Below are 22,454 nucleotides of genomic sequence, written 5' to 3'. Positions count from 1 at the left end.
AGCATGGAAGACATTGGGGTTAGATAAAGTAGATCTTAGCTGATATATACTTGGAGGAATCTACTAGCAAAGAAGTGATAACAACATTTTCAAAGGATCTAATAAATTTATGGATATTGACATCATATAACAGAATGGATTTGAAAGAGACTGTTAAGTAAATCTGTGGCCCTAGGACAGTTTCTGTAGCTTTTCATGTTGTTTAACATGGAGGGTAACTATACCTTTCAGCAACTGATGGAAATCATATATTTGTTCATACCTGCTTTTGCAAACCAAAATTACTAATGATTATAAAATTTGTGGATAAAAAGGAAACAAAATAGAAAAATATTAACAAGAAGAACATCTGTTACTTATTAAATAGATGCCCTTATGTTACCTTTGACTTTCAAAATAATTCATGCTTTTTAAAATTTATCTTAATGAGATCTTACTGATAAACATTACTATACTCAAGTATTAACCTGAGTCATATTGTTTCTTGAATATATTTAACCAACATAGACTCATTTCATTTGTTTTGTTGATTTTATTTAAGCACCTCATCAAAATAGTAAACAGGCTTATAATATAAAGAATACTTACATTTCTGGAATCAACCGCTGCATACATGATATCCATCCATCCCTTAAATGTTGCCTATTAAAAAGGACACACATTTTACTTTGGAGCCAAAATACTTCAGAACTGATGTTTATAAGTATTCTTAAAGATACACTTTAAAGAAGTATTTTTGAAAAACATTTCAAAACAAATTTATAAGGATTTTGGACCCAAAATACTAAATAAACATAATGGTCATTTTACAGATAATCCTGCTTGATAATCGACTTATAAGTAATTCTCCATTCTTTATAATTAATGAACTCATGAAATTTAAAGTGCTATTACAACTTGGTAGAACACTTTTAGAAAGCCATACAAATGTAAACACATTTGATCATATCTATAGCAGCCAAAAACCTAAAAATCAGATCTGATTATCATCTGCTGAAATCTAAAGTGACTGAAATGAGATTTCTGTTTTTTATAACAATATATAAATTAAAAATAGTATTGAAGCTATTCTGTTAGGACTGTAGAAGTTAAGCATTCAGAAATAACCTTACATTCCACTTTTTATCTGTATTTTTTGCACAGAAGGCATTAATATGGGCAAGAGAGGTAGAAAACAGTACAGTAGACACTTGGTATTCAGTTTAAAGGATTCCAAGTTTAATAATTTACTGTAATTTTTTACTTATCCTGAACATGAATTTTTGAGCTCTGTGGTTCTTTAGCTAATGAAGGAGCCTAATAGTTTTCAGCATCTGTATCATACATGCTTTATAACTCTAACACTGTGGAGTGGTGGCATCATGAGAAGATAGACAAGTGAGTATGTTGTAATGGAAAGAGAAAGCTATGATTCTTGGCAATAGAAATATATTGTACCACAAAGAGAGAAATGTTGAACGTGTCAATGGCTTCAGTCAGTGATAGAACAAGTCCATTACATACTTGGCACAGGAATAGAAAAACAGACTCGTGGAATAATTTCAAGGAATTACTAATCAACAGAGGTGATTCTGTATATAGCCGATTATGAAGCTGTATTTTAGTTGTTTTTTTCAGTAGCAGAATATATTTAATAATTTTGTACAGAACTTCGTATTTTCAAAATGTTAGCATTTTGAAGGATTGCTTAAATTTTTCAAATTTTCTTTCCTCAATTTTATAGAGGAAATGATATGCTTCAGTAACATTTACAAGTGTGAGTACTAGTAAATAGGATAAATGCCCAAAGAAATGTCATTCTTATTTAGTATAGTATTAAATAAATCATTTTGCTAGATTTTAAATCCATATTTTAATTGCATGAACATTAAGAGATTTAAAATTTCCAGAGGAAAAACAAAAATTTTCAACAAAAAGGTGGGAGGAATTGAAATCATAGTAAAGACACCAGAGAAAACTGTAAGAGGATTTTGAGAAGTATAGATTTGTTTGCTTAGTGATTGTCCTGGTTGAATAAATAAAAATGTTATCTCAGTAATATAACCAGATTTCTACCCTAAAGACCCTATAGAAGCACAACAGAAGAAATTTGACAGAAGCTCCGTTTTTGTATTAAAGCTGAGTATTTAGCAGCAAAATCAGAGTAGCATCTTTACTGTATTTTTCAAAAACTCTGGGCCATTTTTATTCACTGCTTTATTGTAATGAGGCTGCAGCTAAGTGTCATAATATTATTTCTAGTTTTGTCAATTTTTGTGTTTTTATTAATTATGAACTGCATTTTTTTTAGAGAACTAGTCTTAGATGCATAGTAGGATATTTAGGATAAAATATAATTAAATAATGGTGCTTAGAGGTCATTTGAGATAAGACAACAGTTGCATGTGGTTCATTTCTGTGTCCAGGTGCTCTCAAGTGTTAATTTCATCTTATTGCAAGAATCTAATCATAAAACTTAAATATCATTCCAGAATCTCCAATCCAAAATAATATAACTAAACAGCAGTTGATTCCTCCAAATCAGTTACAATCTCATCAGGTGTTAAGTATTTATGTGTTGGGGAGAGGCGTAATCCATCAGTGAAAAATGTTTTCAATAGCAATAGAAAAAAATTAATAACAAAGTTATTGATTTAATAATCAATTTGTTCATATATGAAGTGAAGGAAATTTAGAAAAAAAAAGGAAAAACATAAAGGAAAAAGGAGAAAAAGATCTATTGAAAGACCTACAATATCTGGTCACTATTGACCACATTGACCATGTTTGCACATGTAATGAAGTTGCCATCCACCTGGGCTCACAAACTTGTACTAATAAATCAAAATTAGAAAAAAAAATGGTATAAACTTTCTTCTTAGTAACTTAATAACAGTTGTAGTCATTACGTTGTTATTATTCTGAACAATAAAAATATTTCAGAGAAAATAGTGTTCACTTACAACTTGGAGCAAAGAGAGATACCCAAATCCTACATTATCAAAGTTTACTTTCACATTTTTCCACCGGGCAGTCTCATTTCTTTCTATTAGTTTTAGGCAATCAGAATGATTATTCACTTCGCTGATCTCAAACATGTCACCAGTTGTGGTGTTAACACAGTGGTAGAATTTGCCAGCAAACAAATTTACGCCCATGATGCTGAAAATTAGCCAGAATATAAGACAAACCAGAAGCACATTCATGATGGATGGAATTGCTCCTAAAAGGGCATTCACAACCACCTAATACACAAATGGAAAAAAAGAAAAGTCAGAATTCTTATTGGTTAAAAAAGAAAAGACATTCCCCTAGTAATCTTTAATCTTTCAATATTTTTATATCAAGAACTACTTATCCTAGAATATGCTTTTAAAATCAAAGTAAAAAATATTGAAATGAAATCCACTATTTCTTAAGCAATATGCTTAGGAAAACAAATACAGGCAATATAACAAAAAAATTAAAGCTTAAAAAAGGGAGAAGTTCTAACAGATTAAAGGAAAAGCGAAATCAGAGGAACTTGCTGCCAGATGAAGACAGAATATGTGCTGCTTACTAGAAAAAAGAGAAGTAGGAATCTTATACAGAAGATTAACTCATTTAAAGAAGGCAATATATTAAAGAACAAAACTAAAACATTTGGGCATGAGTTGATTTGACTATTATACTTTTAAAATAAATAAAAAAAATATTCATATGTCTAAAAATAAGAATATCATATAATACCTAATGTAATTTTGGCCTTAATTATTCATGCATTGCTATGACTAATAATATTTTTTGCATAAGAAGCAAGACAATTTAGCGTTATGTATTTCATTAGATCATCACATCGTTTATTTCAAGCTCCAGTCATATAAGTTGTTTCATTTACTGAGTTTAATCCAATAAACTTATTTTAAATGAAACAAATTGGTTTCTTAAGAAAAGGAGGGATACAATACATAGTTCCCAAATCTGATGTGATTACATTAAGTTCTGTGCTAAGTTATCATCTACTTTTCTCCTATGGAAAAAGGTTTTTACCCCCTCTTTATTTCTCTGGACCACAAATTAAAAATGTGAGTTTTCATATTTGACAACACTGTAGTCCTTGCTTCCTCCTCCACAGTTCCCACTGGAGCTGCACATGAATATCTAAGAAGGAAGATAAAGACAAACTCTAAAATGCTTGCAAGTGGCTGGTGTCTCAGGCTTGAACATTAATAGCTGAGATTAATTCCACCTATGCACCTCTATTATTGCTGTAAATCTGATTCAAAGTAAACAGGCACCAAAAATATCTTTTATTTGTCTTTTGATTCCAGTGTGCTTTTAGAACAAAAAAAAAGAACAAGAAGCAATTCTTTATACTTTCAAACTCTGTATAAAGTCTATACAGAAGAGGCCTTCTGAGAATATAAAACACTGTGATAAGTGGGCCAAAGGAAATAACGAAACTAGTAATGATAAACATGGGAAATGAATATGAAAAAGTTAACTCAGCTTGAGTTAGCCAGGGAGAACCAGATAATGTGATCTACACAGTTGACCAAACACTTTATGCTATTTTATTGTCTACCTTAAAATTAACTGAATAAAACTCTACCTTGTATTCCATTTTTAAATGCAAGGACATAATCAGATTTCTTTTAGACTTGAGATTTGAAAGTTGAAATTGAGTTATTATTTCTTTTCATCCTTATCTGAATATTTTGTTTGTCATCCACACTAAAATGCTCTTTCTACTGTTATATAAAAATTGCATATTAAAATACATAATTTTACCTTCAACACTCAGTATAGAGTGTTAGCAGACACTTTCTTGCATTTCTGTGTAGCTACTTCTTACATTCTTTTCATATCAGTCTGTAAGTCTCATATTTCTTTCTTCAAAACTTTTCTCACTTTTGTCACTTTTCCATCCTCATGGTCACCATCCTTATCCTGGTGATAACTTTCCTTTTTGCACTATTGTCAAATGCTCCTTTCTCTTGCCTTCAATATATGTAAGATGAATTAATCTTCCCCAAGTCCTATATTAAAATTATTTAATGGCTCCCCAGTAATTACAAAAAATGTTTTCCTTGTCATGATATGCATATCACTCTACAATCCACACCTCAAGTTTAACTTCCCTGGCCACCTACCCCTGATGCTGCCCCAACTATAGAGTTACCATGTGCTAATGTAATTGCCAGAAAATTGAGATGCCATTTCTTTTGAATTCTTTGACCAATATCTCCCTTTCTGAAATACTCCCCTTTCTCAGAGGCTTAAATCAAATAGCACTTCTTTTATGGTGCCTAACCTTCATCCTCATTTAGCCTCCTATATAAACATGAGAGTTTTCTCCTTTTAATTCAAGAATCAGAATTCTACTATATTGGAATGTAGAGATAATTTGATAACTTAGTATTGTGTCCTTACTTGGCAAATAAGACAGATGAAGTTAAAACAGGTTAAATTCAGAAAGTAGCATCTCATGCTCTTTCCAGTCTATCCTATCACTTGTCCTGAGATTTGCTCTCACTTTTCAGTTACCCACATTGCTCTATACTAGATTCATTGTATTCATGTAATCCTTACAGATAATAAATTTTAAAAAAATATAAGATTCGAAATATTTTTGTGACCCCCTCCAAGACTTTGAGTGTCTGGAAAATATGATTACTACAAAGAGGTTTCAATATGGGCAATATAAAAATGATTGAATGGATGAAAGAATGAAGCAAAGATTAACTTAGTATTTATTGATCAAAGAATAATAGCAGATATCTGGAAATAGCAGATATGGGAGAAGAATAATTGAAGAAGTAAGGACAGATAAATGGGGGAAAAGTAATGAATTTGAGAGGTTTAGTTTGGAACAGTGATCAGTTTTAAGTTAAAACTAATTCTAATTATGGAATTAGATGTAAGCATGTGCTCTGTAGCAGTGCAATTCAAGATATGATTTGCAAAATTGTTATACATCTAAAGCATTAAAAAGTTTTATTTCACTAAGGTAAATAATTTTATCTTGAAAAAAGGTTTGACATAGTAATGGGAAATATCCTATACAAATCTCATATTTAAGATTTCGTTAGACAGCAAAGGATCATAAGAAGAATTGTCTTTTCCTGAGAGCCTAAACCAAATCCTTGGTTCAGCATAGAGCGAGGTGTATTAACTCTTTTGTCTCTAAGGAACTGCAGTAATTGGTTCCCATGCAGGCAATGCAAGGGCAGAGTTGGTCTGAATGAATTGGAAAAAATAAAGTGAGATTTTCAGATGCATAAAAAGAGATGTCTAATAAAGGAAATGTCCTGATGAATAAATATTAGTGGTTGGATTCTAATGCTACTCTACTTGAAATACAGGAAGACTATAGGAATAAAAATAAAAAGTAGGTAAAGGAAAAGTCATACATTTCTGAGTCTGGAAAAGAATAATTGAATCTTTGTTTTTTAATCTAACAATAAAATTTGTGTTGTGGGTTTAATTAAGGCAATTATTTCTGAAAGATACATCAATTACTCAAACAAAAATTACAATGGTTTTCTACCTCAGAAATAAAAACTATTCTTCTTGAACAATATTCCTAAACTTCAAGAGTAAACAAAAAAGTAGATTTGTTTTTATTTTTACCGGGATATCTTCTGAGATCCTAGAAAGTTAGTTGGGAGCGACTTATTCTAAAAGAAGTGAGTTTATATATTTTTCTTCTCTTCTCTCTTCTTTACTCTTCTTTTTGTGGTTCAGGGGAACAAACCCATGGCCTCATATGAATCAATCTTAGTACTTATGATGCTTCTGTTTTAGTTTTGGGTGAGTGTTCTATTCTGCATAATTCAAATAATTTGATTCTTTTATATTAAGTTTTTTTCCTATTTAAGACACAAATGAGTGCTTATTCAACTCTTCCTTCATATATTTTTGCCTTGTTTACATTTTGAGAATAAACTCTATGAACTCACACAATAAAAAATGAAAATGTCATACAATCAATAACAGTCTTATGAAACCTGGAATGTTACACCTTAGCATATGCTCACACATAACAATAGACTGATGGCATGTAGCTGGCCATTTTCAGAACCCAGACCAAGGTGCTAAATGTCAAGGCATGTAACCTCAAACCATATCTTCAGCTCAGTAAGTTAAATTATTTCCACACAATTGTCCTACACCAGGGTTCCCCACCCTCACCAAATAATGTCCCCATAAATGGATAATTCAATATACACATAAAAAGTCATATTTAGTGATACTTAATGAAGATATCAATCATTGTGGTTAAAATCCACAAAAGGTAAATGCAGAAAGGTATTTTTTCCCAAATAAATTTAAGACAATTGAAAATTGTGAATTAGGTAGTAAATATTCTATTGTTCCTACTGTGGTGCAGTTGCACCCTTCCCATTCCCTCCCTCACCCCACTACACATAAGTCACAGTGCAAGGAGTAAAGGTACAAAAGGGGTAATACAGTACCCATAATAAGGGGCTGAGGGGAGGAACCAGCGCTCCACCCCATCCAAGTTGGAGCAAGATTATCCTATATAAAATAGAAATATATAGTTTGTTATTAGTTAGAAATCTGATATGACAGAACATATGGTGTTACTTTTTGTATATGATGCTCTCTGTCTGTTTCCCTATCAATTAATACTTGAGTTCTTTTGAAAAGGTATTTAAGATTACCTAGATTAGGAAATTGAAAAATACAAATTGAAATACAAATTTTATTTTACCCTAGGTATTCACAACATCAATTCACTCAGTTCAGTTTTACAAGTTGGAAAATTTGGACTGGAAATTTGAAATACAATAAATGTTCAAAAGCTGTCAGCCAGAAATGTGCATAAAACATGCAAAACATAAAGTGCAAAGTGATGATAACTTTTTAAATTACTTTTTAAGTTCTTATCAAGCACTATTAACATGCTTTATTCAATAGTGTTGCATAAAAGCACATGCTTTGGAAAAGTGACAGAAAAACAAAATAAAATGAGTGCCTGATTTACACTTTGACACAGCTATTGCAATATTATGTTGCTATGAAAAAGAACTAAATGAGAGTTTCTGAATATATTCAAAATTCACTTCCCAACTACAATCGTGTTACCTTCAACTTCACCATTATTCATGATTCTATTTTTACAAAGTAAAAAAATATCCAAATACTCGAAATATAAAAAATAGAATCAATAATTTGACTCTACAATGCCAAGTAGGTGTTGAAGAGCTCTGTCATTTTAGTGTGGTGTATTTGATGTCATTGTGAGGCAAGAAGCCATGTTTATAAATATGAAATCATCTAAAAGGAGTTTATGTTTCCAAACTTCAAGCTTTAACAACTAGCCCCCCAAAATATATCAATATATAATGTTAATATATTAATAATTATAGATCAGGATATTTCTGTAAAAAGTATATGTAGCTCCATCGTTATGGAAATAAGGAGCTATATATTGAAATAAATGACCATCCACTCATGAATTTTTTAAGTTTTTAAAAGGTCAAATTTGAAATGTTGATAGCAGTTTATGTGTTAGGCATCATTCAGATTTCAGAAACCTTTTATAATGTATTATTTTAATTCAGACAATATGTTTTCAAGTAGAATGTATGAAAAGTATATTTTTCTTGAGAACTGAAACTGCTACTCTGGAACAAAAGAAAGTGACGTTTTAACTGGAAAGCAAACTTAATTTTTACATATCCTAGAGAGAATATCTGATCACATTTTAATGAAAAATTGTTCTGTATGAGAAATAAAGCAGCACTATTTGCATGATAATTTGTTGAATTGTTTCTAATGAGGAAAAAGTTTTCATATATTTAGGGAAATTAAAGAAAAGTCTTACATTTTTAAAAAGTGACATTTATAATAAATTTTAATTTAGAAGAGAACATAGGCTATATGTGACCTAGAAAATGCAAATATAAGTCGACAATACAGCTTAGTTTCTACAAACAGAATCAAACTTCAGGTACCAAAAGAGCAATGTTTTCTGTTGGACTCAGACATTTCAGCAACTTTGTTTAGATAAAAGAAATTTTGGTCCTTTAAAAAAGAATTAATTTTTTATAGATATATCTCATATAAATTAATATTTTATGCTTTTTAAAGAGTCATGGAAATATCAAGTCAATAATAGCTACATTTCTAATCTGTTATGTATCACGATGAATGGCTTAATGTTTTCTTAAAAGGGACAACATAAAATTTTGTGTAATTTTGACAAGTGTGTTTTAACGTTAGTTTATGAATCACCTATAGTAATGAGTCAAAATTATACATTCGGTTTATTTTGTTATAAGTGTTTTATTTATTGCCATAAAATGTGGATTTGTACATAATATTTATATAATGTCTTCATTTATTTATATTAAGAACACAAGTGCAGTTGTAAATTGAGGCTATATTACATGTATCTATATTAAAAATTAAAAGTTCAGCTAATATTAAATATCTATCCTTGAATATATTCAAATAATGCAAACTTTGGCATTATAAAGACAAAATTTATATGACACTTCATATTTTCCTTTATACTCATTCTTATATACATGTGTACTTTATATTATTTTCAGTAAAACTCATTAAGTACAGTTGGGTCTTCACAAAGGAGAAGTACATGATGTAGAATTCACTTCAGATAATTATAATATTGATGCTTTAATAGTGCATTTGCTTTTTGTATGCAAAATTGCAAGGAAACTCCCAAAATGAATAAGGAAATAAAGTCATTTTGATAAGCACAGCAGATAAATGATTTTATATCATTTTAAGAGAGCCTAAATTCTCTTGCATATCACCTAGAAGTAAATATGCAACAGATAAAAGGATTAAGTAGCAAGTTTGCAAGGATTTGCCATTCCTTTCGCATGCACATATTTTCCTTATTCTAAATTTAATTGCACTCAATTTTGGCTATATATGATCTTTCAGATTTTTCATTTTCCTTACCCTCATCCCTTCAAATCGTGACAAGGCTCGTAGAGGTCTCAGAGCTCTTAGTGTCCTGAGGGATTTGATGGCACCAAGTTCTGAGTAACCCAAGGCATTTGCTGTTAAACTGACCAATGAAACCTGCAGGCGCACACAAATAATAATAAATAAATAGAACCCTTTTCCTTCAATCTATAGTTATTATGTAAAAATTGTAAAATGCCATTTTAATTTATGTATTTGAAGACAAGTGGTTGGACATATCAGTAAAAGTTTTAAAAATTTAAGCAAGTGTTTTCAGCTTAAATTTTAAAAACAAGTTGTTTTAAAGACATTAATTAAACACTAGTTTAACAATCAAAATCAAATCATTTTCAGGATGGATTGAAGATCATTATGGTTAAGCAAAATAAACAATACTCAAAGACAAATATCACATTTTTGCTTATATGTAGAGTCTAAAAAAAAGTCAACATGAAATAGAAAGGGGAATTTTTAGGGTAGAGGGAGCTGGGTGGAGGAAGGAAGAGAGGGCAATAGGGCAATAAGCAAAGCATAGTGTATATGTGAATGGAAATGTCACAATGAAACCCATTAATTTACATAATCAATATATACTAGTAATTAAATTTTTAAAAGCTTGGTCAAAAATAACTTAAATTCCATGTAATTTGTTAACTGTTCCACTAATATAAATGAGTTGAGCAATTAGTTGGAAAAACAAAATGAAGCATTAATGAAATAAGGACTTGGGGAATAGTTCAGTTGTAGAGTACATGCTTCGCATATGTGAAAACCTGGCTCTAATTCCCAGAATAATCCTCACCATAATCATGCTATAAGGAAGAAATCCAGGTGGGGAAAATGTCAGAGATATGCTTTATTTTATTGGTGCTGCTGAATTTAGCATTTTGCCTACAGCTAGTTATTTAACACAAAACTACTATTGTACTAGGAAAAAAAGAAATATCTACCCTGAGTTAATATACTATATTATTAGATTATTTATAATCTGTATTGTCAGAAATTAATGTGATAAATTGGTTTTAAAGGTGATTTTTTTGGGGGGGAGGTTTGCCTAATACCTTTTTTTTTTTACTTTTAAAATTGAGTTCTATGTAAATAATTTAACTTAAAATGTAATTCCATCATAATATCCTCTTTATTTGCTAAACTAATTTACAGTTTCTGCTATGTACCTGACCCTAAATGGATAATTGGTGAATAATCAATAGATTCACTTAATTAACATAAAATATGCAACACTAATGGAAAAAAATCTAATTCTCTACACAAATCGCCCAAATTCTGTATTTGGGCAGTGTTATGACTTTAATTTGAAGAGTACCAATTCTATATGCTGAACACTATTTTTGAAGAATTTTCATTTTTTTAAAGTGTGGTAAAGAGCTCTTAGTGTCCTGAGGGATTTGATGGCACCAAGTTCTGAGTAACCCAAGGCATTTGCTGTTAAACTGACCAATGAAACCTGCAGGCAAATTTATTAACATTTAACATACTTTTTACATTATTTGTGTTGTGCTATATTTATTTGTGTCATTTTCAGAGTGGTACACTGATCCTTATGAAATAATAAAAATGACATTAAAAATAAAAGTATTCTTTATAGAATTGTTTTTCAAAAGTATTTCAGAAATGCTTATTAAAACCAATTGGTAATAATGTTAAAATCATATTTCTCCCCCCCCAAGCTCAGAAATGTAACAAATAAAATAGTACAAAATTAAATTCAGTAAATTTCAAAAGGGTTAACTTATATTTAAAATCTAGTGTAAAAATTTATGAGGAGTAATGGATTTAATTTCTAATGCTCGAAACCTCAATATGAGAAACTTCTTCCCTTTTTGATATGAGAAAGCAATTACTTTATTTAGGTTTCTCTCAATTCATTCATTTCATGGGAACATTATTAAGCATTTCAAATTGCTTTATTCTGACCTTTGTTTAGAATCAAGGAGACCTAATGTATGCATGACTCAGCTCTAGAAACAGTTTCCATGAGAAACATTTATAGTCCTGATGAATATTATCCTTTAGGTGAAAAACTGTTGCTTATTGAGTCATGATAATTTGGACATGATTTCCAAAGCTGAAATCATGCCAAATTGATAACACGAAATATGATATTTAATGAATTTTGAAGTCAGACACTTAATTTAGGCTAAGTGAAATAGTAATTATTGGATATACAAATCCTACAAAGAGTTGTGTGGTCTATAATGGGCTTGCCACAAGTCTAGTCTACATTCTAGCATAATGGATAAATAAAGTAGGCATGTCTTTCTCGGTTCTCTGCACAGCTTATCTCCTATAATGGAGCTATCATCTATGCAACCTACATTTATGTCTACCTTTAAAAGCTTTTGTAGATCAAAGAGAAATTTTTGTTAATTATAAAAGTGCCCACCTGCCTCAGTGTTTATTGAGCATCTTTAATTTTGTTCAGTTAATACCACCATTTTACAAAGTTAGGGGCCAAGTAACTTAGTGGCCCCAAACTAACAAGTGGGCAGGGGTAAAAACATGAGTTTTTCTGATTTACAACATAAAACATTTAAGCAACATGCTTTTTATTATCCATTTCATCCACTCAAGTGCTACTGAAGTCAAACACTTGTCCCAGAGCTGTGGAACAGCCTAAGTGGGCTGGAGGCCAGATAGTAAGCACTGACTGGGGTTGCATGGAGTCCCCCAGGCCAGTACTGGCCTAAGGCACTGCAGACCATCATTATGGAGACCCAAGATGCACTGACTTTTCACCCCACAGTGCTCTGCAGGAGCCTAGAGCTGACATCCTCTGCAGAAGCCGGCTTCACACAGGACTGCAGCCTGGAACCCCTGGCATCCATGAACCCATAACCTCAACCTCCACTTGAGCAAGGGAAAAATGAAAGTGAGGCTGATCTGAATGGAATTGCAGGGCTAATAATATTTTCCATGCTTTTCCAAATCTCAATTAGCATAAATTTGGACCAATAATTTTGATCCAAGTGCTATATAAAACCCTGTATTAGCACGCTCAGGCAGTCACCCCTCTTGGTTCCTGTCTTGTTTTGTGGAGTTCTGTTTCTATTAACACTTGAATAAATCCTACTCTTAATTCACTCACCCTTGTCTGTGGATTTCATTTTTCAAATTTGTGAGACTAGAACCCAGAAAGAAGAAATTGGCAGTGAGCTACTGGGGTCTGCTGGAACGCTGGAGGGCATAGCCCGCCATTAAGAGCTGCAAAATGTTTGTTGGCTAAAGAGACCTATAGCTTATAAAAACTTCACCCACCAGCAGAAGGGAAGAAACTCTGGTTTCATCTTTTGACACCAATCCTGGGTCCCTCTTCAGAAGGGTGAGTGAAAGGGAACAACAAAACTATCACTTCCCCGCCCGCCGCCCAAAGTTCTATACTGCTTTTAGAAAAATCTCTCTCTCCAAAAAGGAAATAAATACTGGGCACCTGTCAGCCAGTTAAAAAGTAGTTAGGTCATTGATTGTTTCTTTTTCTGAGAAGAAGCTTTTTAGTTTAAATTCATCCCACTTATTGTGTTATAGGAGTCTTATTAAGGAAGACAGGGCCTAATCCAACATGATGGAGATTTGGGCCTAATTTTTCTTCTATTAGGCACAGGGTCTCTGGTTTGATTCCTAGGTCCTTGATCCACTTTGAGTTGAGTTTTTCGCATGGTGAGAGATAGGGGTTTAATTTCTTTTTGTTGCATATGGATTTCCAGTTTTCCCAGCACCATTGTTGAAGAGGCTATCTTTTCTCCAATGTATGTTTTTGGCGCCTTTGTTTAACATACATAACTATAATTATGTGGGTTAGTCTCTGTGTCCTCTATTCTGTACCATTGGTCTACCAGTTTATTTTGGTACCAATACCATGTTTTTGTTAGTATTGCTCTGTAGTATACTTTAAGGTCTGGTATAGTGATGCCACCTGCTTCACTCTTCTTGCTAAGGATTGCTTTAGCTATTCTGGGTCTCTTTTTTTTTTTCCAGATGAATTTATGACTGCTTTTCTTATTTCTATGAGGAATGTCATTGGGATTTTGATTGAAATTGCATTAAATCTGTATAGTGCTTTTGGTAGTATAGTCATTTTGACAATATTAATTCTGCCTATGCAAGAGCAAGTTAGCCAATCCCAAAAAATCAAATGCCAAATATTTTCTCTGATCTAAGGAGGCTGATTTATAATGGGGTTGGGAGAGGGAGCATGGGAGAATTAGAAAAACTCTAGATAGGGCAAAGGGGTAAGAGGGGAGGGAGGGGGCATGGGGGTAGAAAAGATGGTGGAATGAGATGGACATCATTTATCCTAAGTACATGTATGAGGACACAAATGGTGCGAATATACTTTGTATACAACCAGAGATATGAAAAATTGTGCTCTATGTGTATAATATGAACGTAATGCATTCTGCTGTCATATATAAAAAATTAGAATAAAAAAATGCGGTTAGGTCAGTGACAGGGCCTGTGCTGGCCATCTTTTCTCTAGCATCCCTCCACCCTCTGCACCCCTGCCCAAGGGCTGTCATTCTGCAACTCTGGGACAAGGTCTTGGCTTTACTATTTTAACATTACTAAATTAGCCCATTTCTTCCAAATACTGTACCATCATCCAGTGAATGAGCTTAGTAGCATATCACATCATTACAATACCATGGGCAGAGGTTCACTATTATAGAATTACAGAATAAATATGACAAACTATATTGAGAAGAAGACAAAGGAATGGAGGATACCTACATCAACGATTAAGAAGTCCAGCCAACACCAGGCATTAGTGAAATACGTTTGATAGCCATATGCCACCCATTTTAGAAGCATTTCCAAAATGAAGATGTAAGTGAAAACCTTATCTGCATATTCCAACATCGTCTTAATTGTCTTTCGCTGATCAATATATATATCTTCAAATGCCTATAAGAGAATGCTGTATGTTTTAGTTTTCAAAAACTATTAAATGCCATAAACTTTTAAAAAATTTTAAGTGCATTATGACACTTCATTGGAACAAGAGAACAAAGAATAGTAGTTATTGATGTTTTGTTACTCACAAAGTTTTTATTAAACATTTTTTAGTTGTTGATGTACCTTTATTTTTTATTTATTTATATGTGGTGCTGAGGATTGAACCCAGTGCCTCACACATGATAGGCAAGGGCTCTGTTACTGAGCCATAACCCCAGCCCAATGTACAAAGTTTTGAAAATTATCTTTTCAGGGGAAAATTATACGTGGCATTGCTATTATATGCAGAATAAAGGAGAAAGGAGTAAATGAGTTAATTTGACTTGTTCAAGAAATAGTTATTTTTTTTTGAGAGAGAGAGAGAGAGAGAGAGAGTGTGTGTGTGTGTGTGTGTGTGTGTGTGTGTGTGAGAGAGAGAGAGAGAGAGAGAGAGAGAGAGAGAGAGAGAGAGAGAGAATTTTTTAATATTTATTTTTTAGTTTTCGGTGGACACAACATCTTTGTTTGTATGTGGTGCTGAGGATCGATCCTGGGCCGCACGCATGCCAGGCGAGCATGCTACCGCTTGAGCCACATCCCCAGCCCAAGAAATAGTTCTTAATGCCATATTCTAAGGGGCCCACCGCAACTTGAAGTTATATATTCATTTTATTACATTGTTTTGCTTCCTTCTCTTAGCTTTTTTTTTGCCTTAAAAAGGAAAATTATAGAGATAAAAAATTAAGGCATATGTTTTTATAAAAGCAGAAATTGTGATTGATCATCAGAGTGCACAATTTTACCAAATTTACCAAGTTCATCTGATTTTTTGTTTTTTCATTTTGTTAACAGTTTATATTTCTCAGAAGAGATCTCGTATGACAATAATGGTAAGAGGACATTCCTTTTTTTGGATGCTAATATGTATACTTCCAATATGGACCCCTCTTGATATTTTACTTCTAAGTAGACATTACTTTCAATGACTAAAGACTATATCTAAAGTGGCACGTGGAAGAAATTTATTTCATCAGAGAAAGCTGCAGCCTTATGTTAGATTTATAAACTTAAGTTAAAGAAACTTGCATTTGTTTCAAGCAGCCAAGCTCTTTGCCTATCCTTCTTATCTATCTATCTATCTATCTATCTATCTATCTATCTATGGATCTATCATCTTTATGTCTGTGTTTTTCTAAAATGCTATCAATATGGTATGCGGTAGTTTTCTAAAGAGAAATTAAGGCTTAAATGAATCACTTAGTATTCTGTCCAGTATTCATTGTTATCTACATTTATTGTTTCCTAGTAGTACATGAAGGGGGAACACAAAGAAGTGTTCCCTAAGGATTGATCAATTGTCTATAAGGCAGTAATAGTATTAATAACACTCAGAAACAAAATTCATGAGAACTCAGAGGATATACATGCCCAATCACAAACTTCCATAGACTATACTATTGGACCCATTCTTATTATTTTATTAAAAAGGGTAATCAAATATTAGTATATTTTAGTTAGAGTGAATAAGCAGAAGGGACAAATGGGGGGGGCTACTTACTCAAAGCAAAAAACTTATATGTAGATTATTATAAATGTATGTATACATATTAAAAGTACATTCAGGAATGACTTTTTAGTTTTTTGCTAAGTCTGTTGTCTAAGAGATAAAAGATAGGGTTATTAAAAATGCCTGGGCTACTAAGACAATGGAATAGAAACTACCAACAAGGTTTCAGTGTTAAAAGATACTAAAAAATCAGTGCTGTAATACTGTTGCCTAACACTGACTCACCAGAGCACCACTACTAAGGAGAATCATGAAAACAATGAAGGTCTCAAACCAGTTGTGTTCTACTATTCGGAAACATGTTCTTCTTAGATTCCACCACTGTTTTCCTCTTCCTTCTTCCACGCTGATTTGACAACATTTGAACCTCTGCACACAGCCTGCAAGTATAATGTTCAAATAGAAGTAAAATAACAGTCCTTTTGTAATATCCCTTGACTTGTGCCTGTTTCATGTTTCCACCACTATTGCCATTTCTGTCTTGCTGTGATAATTCTCTAAGCCTGGATTAGTAAGGGCACCTTCATTAGCCGTGTGAAGTTGTGAGAATTACTCAGGCTCATTGAATGATTCCCTGGCTAATACTACTTCTGCCTCCCAGTGTTATTGTTCAGAAAAAAAAAAAATTGTAAATTACAAATAAATGTAAAGTAGCTTGCTTTATTCTATACATTATCCTACAGTATTCCACTGAATTCATTCTAGAAAAGAAATTCACAATGGATTTTAATAATGAGAAAGAGAAAACTTCCATTTTAAAGAGAATATAGAAAAATATTATTGATCTTTTCCAATAATGCTAGACCTGTTGATGTACAGGTTTCCTTGTGGAGTTTCTAGAAAGGCTTATGTGATTTTTCACTAAATTTGATTTGCAAGGTCCTAGTTCGATTTGCCATGGTCTTCCCCATATTGCTTTCACTTACACACACACACACACACACAAAAAAAAAATTAAATCTACAAATATCTCTGAGTATCTGTCTAAGCCCCATGGAAGATTTAAAAATTTTTTAAAAGGCAAGTATTTTTGAAAAAAAAAAAAGAAAAATAAAAGGAAAGTAAAAGAATGGAGGAAGAGAGGAAGGAAAAGATAAGAATAGGGATCTAAGGAACAAAGGAATAAAGGAAAAGAAGAGAGTAGAGACACATCTAACAGTTTAAAAGAGAAAAAAAACCAGTTTTTGAACATAATATGTTGTTAGTTATCAGGTGAATTAAATATATGTTTATTACAGCTGTTCAAGAGTATAAGAAACTCCTCTACCATGATTAGATAAAGGTAGTTTTGAGAAGGATTCTGAGTTATGTATATAAATCATATAGGAAATAAAGGAACACTGCAGATAGTTTAGGCCAATTAGGTAAAGAGTGCCAAATAAAAACATGAACAAGTACTCACGTTTTACAAACTCAAATTCTTAAGGGAATCAGACAATTAAAAAAAAAAAAAAAAAAAAAAAACTAGCTATAGGATTTTTTTTTTTTTTTTAACCATGGAGCTACATTCCCAAGCCTTTTTTTTTTTTTTTTTTTTTTTGTCTTTTGAGGCAGGGTGAAATCTATATTCTTTTTAAAAGGGAAGTTTTCTATTTATCATCATTAAAATCCATTGTGAATTCTCTTTCTAGTTGCTGAGGCTGGCTTTAAACTCGCTAACCTCCTGACTCAGCCTCCTGAATTGCTGGGATTATCAGCATGTACCACCACACCCGGCCTCCTATTTCTTACACGTATATGGTACCAGCTCAACACTGTTTAGGTATCAAATATCGAGGGCAGCCCTTATTTCCATGTTTCTTCCAACATGCATTAAAAAAATGATGATTTCATTTAAAAATACTGTCCAGAATTTATAATTCATTAAGTTTTTATAGTCAAAATCTACTGTTAAGGAAAATTCTATGTATGAGAATTTTGATGAATGCTTGATATGCCAATTCATTGCAAAGTTACCATTTTCTTTAAAAATTACTAATCAGTAGCTTTCATTAAGTTAAAATGTTTTTCTCTGTGTTCATGATCTTTTCACATAATGGAGATAACTAAAGCATAACAGTATACTCCGATCCTTTTTATCTGTCAACACATTAAGGGTAACTGAAATAGATCTATTACTAAGGTATAGTCTATTCTAAGTGGTCCATTTGGGGTGGCCAACAGCAAAAGGCTTCTTCTTTACTAGAGAAAAATGAACACGAGGATCTGTGTCTTTACCTTCCGTGAAACAGGCCTCAGGTTCAAGAGTTTCTTCAGGTTCTACCACGGGCTGCTCCTCTGCAGGTGCACCAATGTCCACCGTGCTGCCTTCTGACGAGCTGCTGCTTTCATTAAGTTTCTGTACGTAGGGTGGCATAAAAAACAGATCCCTTTAATGAGTGGCCTACCAAGAAGAGATTATCACTATGAGTGTATTTGGTATTGTCCTATGGTAAAGAGATTGTAAATTTAAAGCAAAAGAGAGATTGAGTAAGAAGAGGAAATAAACTTTTTTTCTGTGTTAACTCCTTTGTCACAATTGAGAATGTTAAGGATGCAACCAAATGGCTGTGTAAAGGGGTAATAAAAGGCCTTCAGCAATGCACACGGAGGAGGAAACTTCTGTCCTAGGAATCAAAGAGAAAAAGGGGGACGAGGGAGGAGAAAGGGAAAGGGAGCAGAGAGGGGAAGAGAATTTCTACCTTAGGAGGAAATAATGTCATTCTGCATTTTAATGTTTGACTATATATATTTCTTTAGCAATGTCTTAATTGTGAGCAAATACTACTTTTAGCTTTAACTCATGATACTAATATTCACTGATAGGGTATATAGAATTAATATAACTATGTTAATATTTATATATGCCATGTCCTCTTTTGATAGAAGTAGTCATACAATAGGTTAAATATATCAATAAACAAATAACCTTAGGCATATTAAATAAACAGTTTGAATTCCTGGTAAATATTTTAAAGCTTGAAATATTGCACAGAAGAGATTAACAAGTAGTGGGTGGAAAAATTCAGTTTACCCCTCAGTAAATGATATGCCATGTGCAGCTGAAAGGAGAAAGTTCAGTTAAGAAGCAGCATTATTTGTATTTTGAACAACAGTCATGGAACACATAGTTTTGGGGGGTTTTGTTTATTTGTTTATGTTGGGGGTCTCACTATGTTTTCCAGGCTGGCCTCAAAGTCTTGAGTTTAAAGGATCCTTCTGTCTCAGCCTCCTGAGTAGCTGGGACTACAGGCATAAGCCATTATGCCAGACTCAGTTCTCTTTTTAGGGTTTTCAGAAGATAAACATGGCAAAAATAATACAGAATATAGATTTTCCCACTAAGACAAGAACTAATCATAAATGATGGTTCTGAAGACTGGCAATAAGCCATTTAGGTAGTAAGAATAATTAATCAATTCAGCCATTTATTCAAGTAGTATTTATTGAACATTAACAATGTGTTAGATGCTGAATATTCATTGATGACTCCAATATCCAAGATGGTTTGGGGAACACAGTGTCCCCAACTTTAGATTTATGCAGATCATCTAATAGACATTCATAAATACATACCACTCAACTTATCACATAATTTAAGTAATAAAAATTAAACTATTAAAATTATTAAAAATTTTGCATGGAAGAAAATTGATACTTTGGTGAAAAGTTCAACAAACTATATTTGCTCAAAAACAATTTGTATGTCTGGGTCCTTATCCAACTGATTGCTTCCCTTCTTTTTAGATTTTTGATAAAATAGACAAATCAACATTTCAGGTCATTAGGATATGTAATAATATGATAGTGCTGACACTATTCTTAGTATTTGAGTTGCAGATGATCTCTGAAATTATAAGATTTATCAAAAAAGTCCGATTTCAATATTCCAACAAATGTATAATTAACCTGGGTACCACATTCAAGAACTTGAACTTTGTTCAACATAGGATACAGTAGCAAATAGATTTCAATCTACTTTTCCCATGCTTTTGGTTCTGAATGTTTTTACATTCCATTTTAGCATTTATACTGAATTAAAGACACACCCTGGAAAAACTCATTGGTTATTTCTCTGGCAAGTGAAGAGAATCATCAAATGATGGGCTTGAGTGACAATCTCATTCATCTCATAATGTGGTGCTCTGAAGAAATTCTCTTTTCTCATCCTCGACATTGAGGAGTTTCATAATTTGGTGATAAAGTGATAGGCCTAGGCTGAGATTCAAGCATTACCACTTCAACAATGATAGAAATAGCAGTGTGTGTGTGTGTGTGTGTGTGTGTGTGTGTGTGTGTGTGTGTGTTTGTGTGTTTGTTTTGCTGGATATTGAACCCTTAGCCTCATGTATCCTGAATATGAGTTCTGCCACTGAGTTACATTCCGAGCTCAGAATTGGCCTTTGTTAGCAATATCAGCATCATGAAAACATTCATTCCATATTTTATGAAAAATCATATAAGGAATATGTCACCACCATCCATTGCACCCATTTTTCTTCATGATAGAAATGGAGTCTTATGCAAGATACCAATTCTTCATGTATAATCAGTGAAGGGGCTTTGAGAAGCCTTCAGTATTGACCAATATTCATTAAGAACTAGAAAGCATATTGTTTCCTGTGCTTAAATTTGTGTGTGGAAAGGCATTCAGATGCAGAATTAATTTCAACAGTAAATCTACTTTGCTAGAAGTAAAGATTGTCAAGGGTCATCTCAGAATCCTGCCTGCCCTCGTTTATGTCTGTATTGTTTTTTTCCCCCTATGAACTACCTGCTATATTAGTATTATCTGCTACATTAATAATTCATTTGGATATTTATTATATTCCTTCACTTTTTTCTTTTTCTAATTTCTGAAATTAAGATGTTTGTTATGCTCCTTCATCCATTTTTGATCATTCTTGGTAATATGAAGACATTTACTAACTGTTTGATCCTATTCCAGAAATTTTAACAAAATATTCTTGTTATTGAGACAGCTAGAAATGTATTTTATTTGCTCCATAACCCACTATTTATTTAGGAGAAATTTTCTTAATAGTCAAGTTTTTAGAATTTTATCTATTATTAATATCAGGTGTAGTTGCATTTTGATCAGATATACATATACAGCTGTTTCAAAAATAAAACTATCTTATGTGAAAATAGTGATAGCTTTACTTTGAGATCCAGTATATGGTTAATTTATATGAATTTCTTGTGGACACTTGGAAATAAGAATACCCTATAAGTATAATTTTTAAAATAATGTAGTTATATATACTTTTGTTATTCATATTATTCAGATTCTCAATATCTTAAGTAAAAACATTGCTTTTTTTATTAGTGCATTATAGCTGTACATAATCTTCTTTATAGCTGAATAAAAACTTAATTGTGGATATAAACCCTATTTTCTTAATCCATTCATCTATTGATGGGGACCTGAACTGGTTCCAATTGGCTGTTGTGGGTTGTGCTGCTATAAACATTCATGGGGCTGTATTGCTATAGTATAATGGTTTAGTTCTTTTCTATAAACAGTAAGGAGTAGGATGGCTGGGTCATATGTTGATTCAATTCCTAGATTTTTGAGGAATCTCCACACAGTTTTTCAAAGTGGTTGTACGAATTTGCAGTTCTAACAACAATGTATGCATATACCTTTTCCCCCAACATCCTTGCCAGCATTTATAATTATTTGTATTCTTGATGATTGCCATTTCAACTGGAGTGAGAATGAAATCTCAGTGTAGCTTTGTGTTTCCCTTATTGCTATGGATACTGAAAAAAATTTTTTTCAGCTATTTGTTGGCTATTTGTGTTTCTTCTTTTGAAAAAAATGTATATGTAGTTCTTCTGCTCATTACTTGATTAGTTTATTTGTTTGTTGTGGTATTAAGCTTTCTGAGTTCTTTATATATTTTTGATATTAATCCCATGGCAAAGATTTTCCCTCATTCTATAGGTTCTCTCTACATGCTCTATGTTGTTTCTTTTGCTATGAAGATTTCTAATTTGATTACATTGTACTTATTGATTCTTGGTTTTA

At 32.4% G+C, this 22,454-nt stretch overlaps 1 protein-coding gene across 3 annotated transcripts in view; it reads right to left on the bottom strand.

The window, feature by feature from the left end:
- Scn1a (sodium voltage-gated channel alpha subunit 1) overlaps positions 1–22,454 on the bottom strand; it is an 88,253-nt gene that overhangs the window by 8,469 nt on the left and 57,330 nt on the right. For all 3 annotated transcript variants that reach the window (XM_076866474.2, XM_076866475.2, XM_076866476.2), the window contains exons 17-22: positions 18,659–18,779; positions 16,667–16,821; positions 14,671–14,844; positions 9,919–10,041; positions 2,943–3,224; positions 589–642 (exon numbers count right to left, since the gene is read on the bottom strand). In XM_076866474.2, the coding sequence (XP_076722589.1) occupies positions 589–642; positions 2,943–3,224; positions 9,919–10,041; positions 14,671–14,844; positions 16,667–16,821; positions 18,659–18,779 (909 nt within the window). The remainder of the gene's footprint in view (positions 1–588; positions 643–2,942; positions 3,225–9,918; positions 10,042–14,670; positions 14,845–16,666; positions 16,822–18,658; positions 18,780–22,454) is intronic.

This window comes from Callospermophilus lateralis, chromosome 9 (genome assembly GCF_048772815.1).
Source record: "Callospermophilus lateralis isolate mCalLat2 chromosome 9, mCalLat2.hap1, whole genome shotgun sequence".
NCBI classification, from domain to species: domain Eukaryota; kingdom Metazoa; phylum Chordata; class Mammalia; order Rodentia; family Sciuridae; genus Callospermophilus; species Callospermophilus lateralis.
Note: the sequence above shows the minus strand (reverse complement) of the source record. Positions and strands in the feature narration are given on the sequence as shown.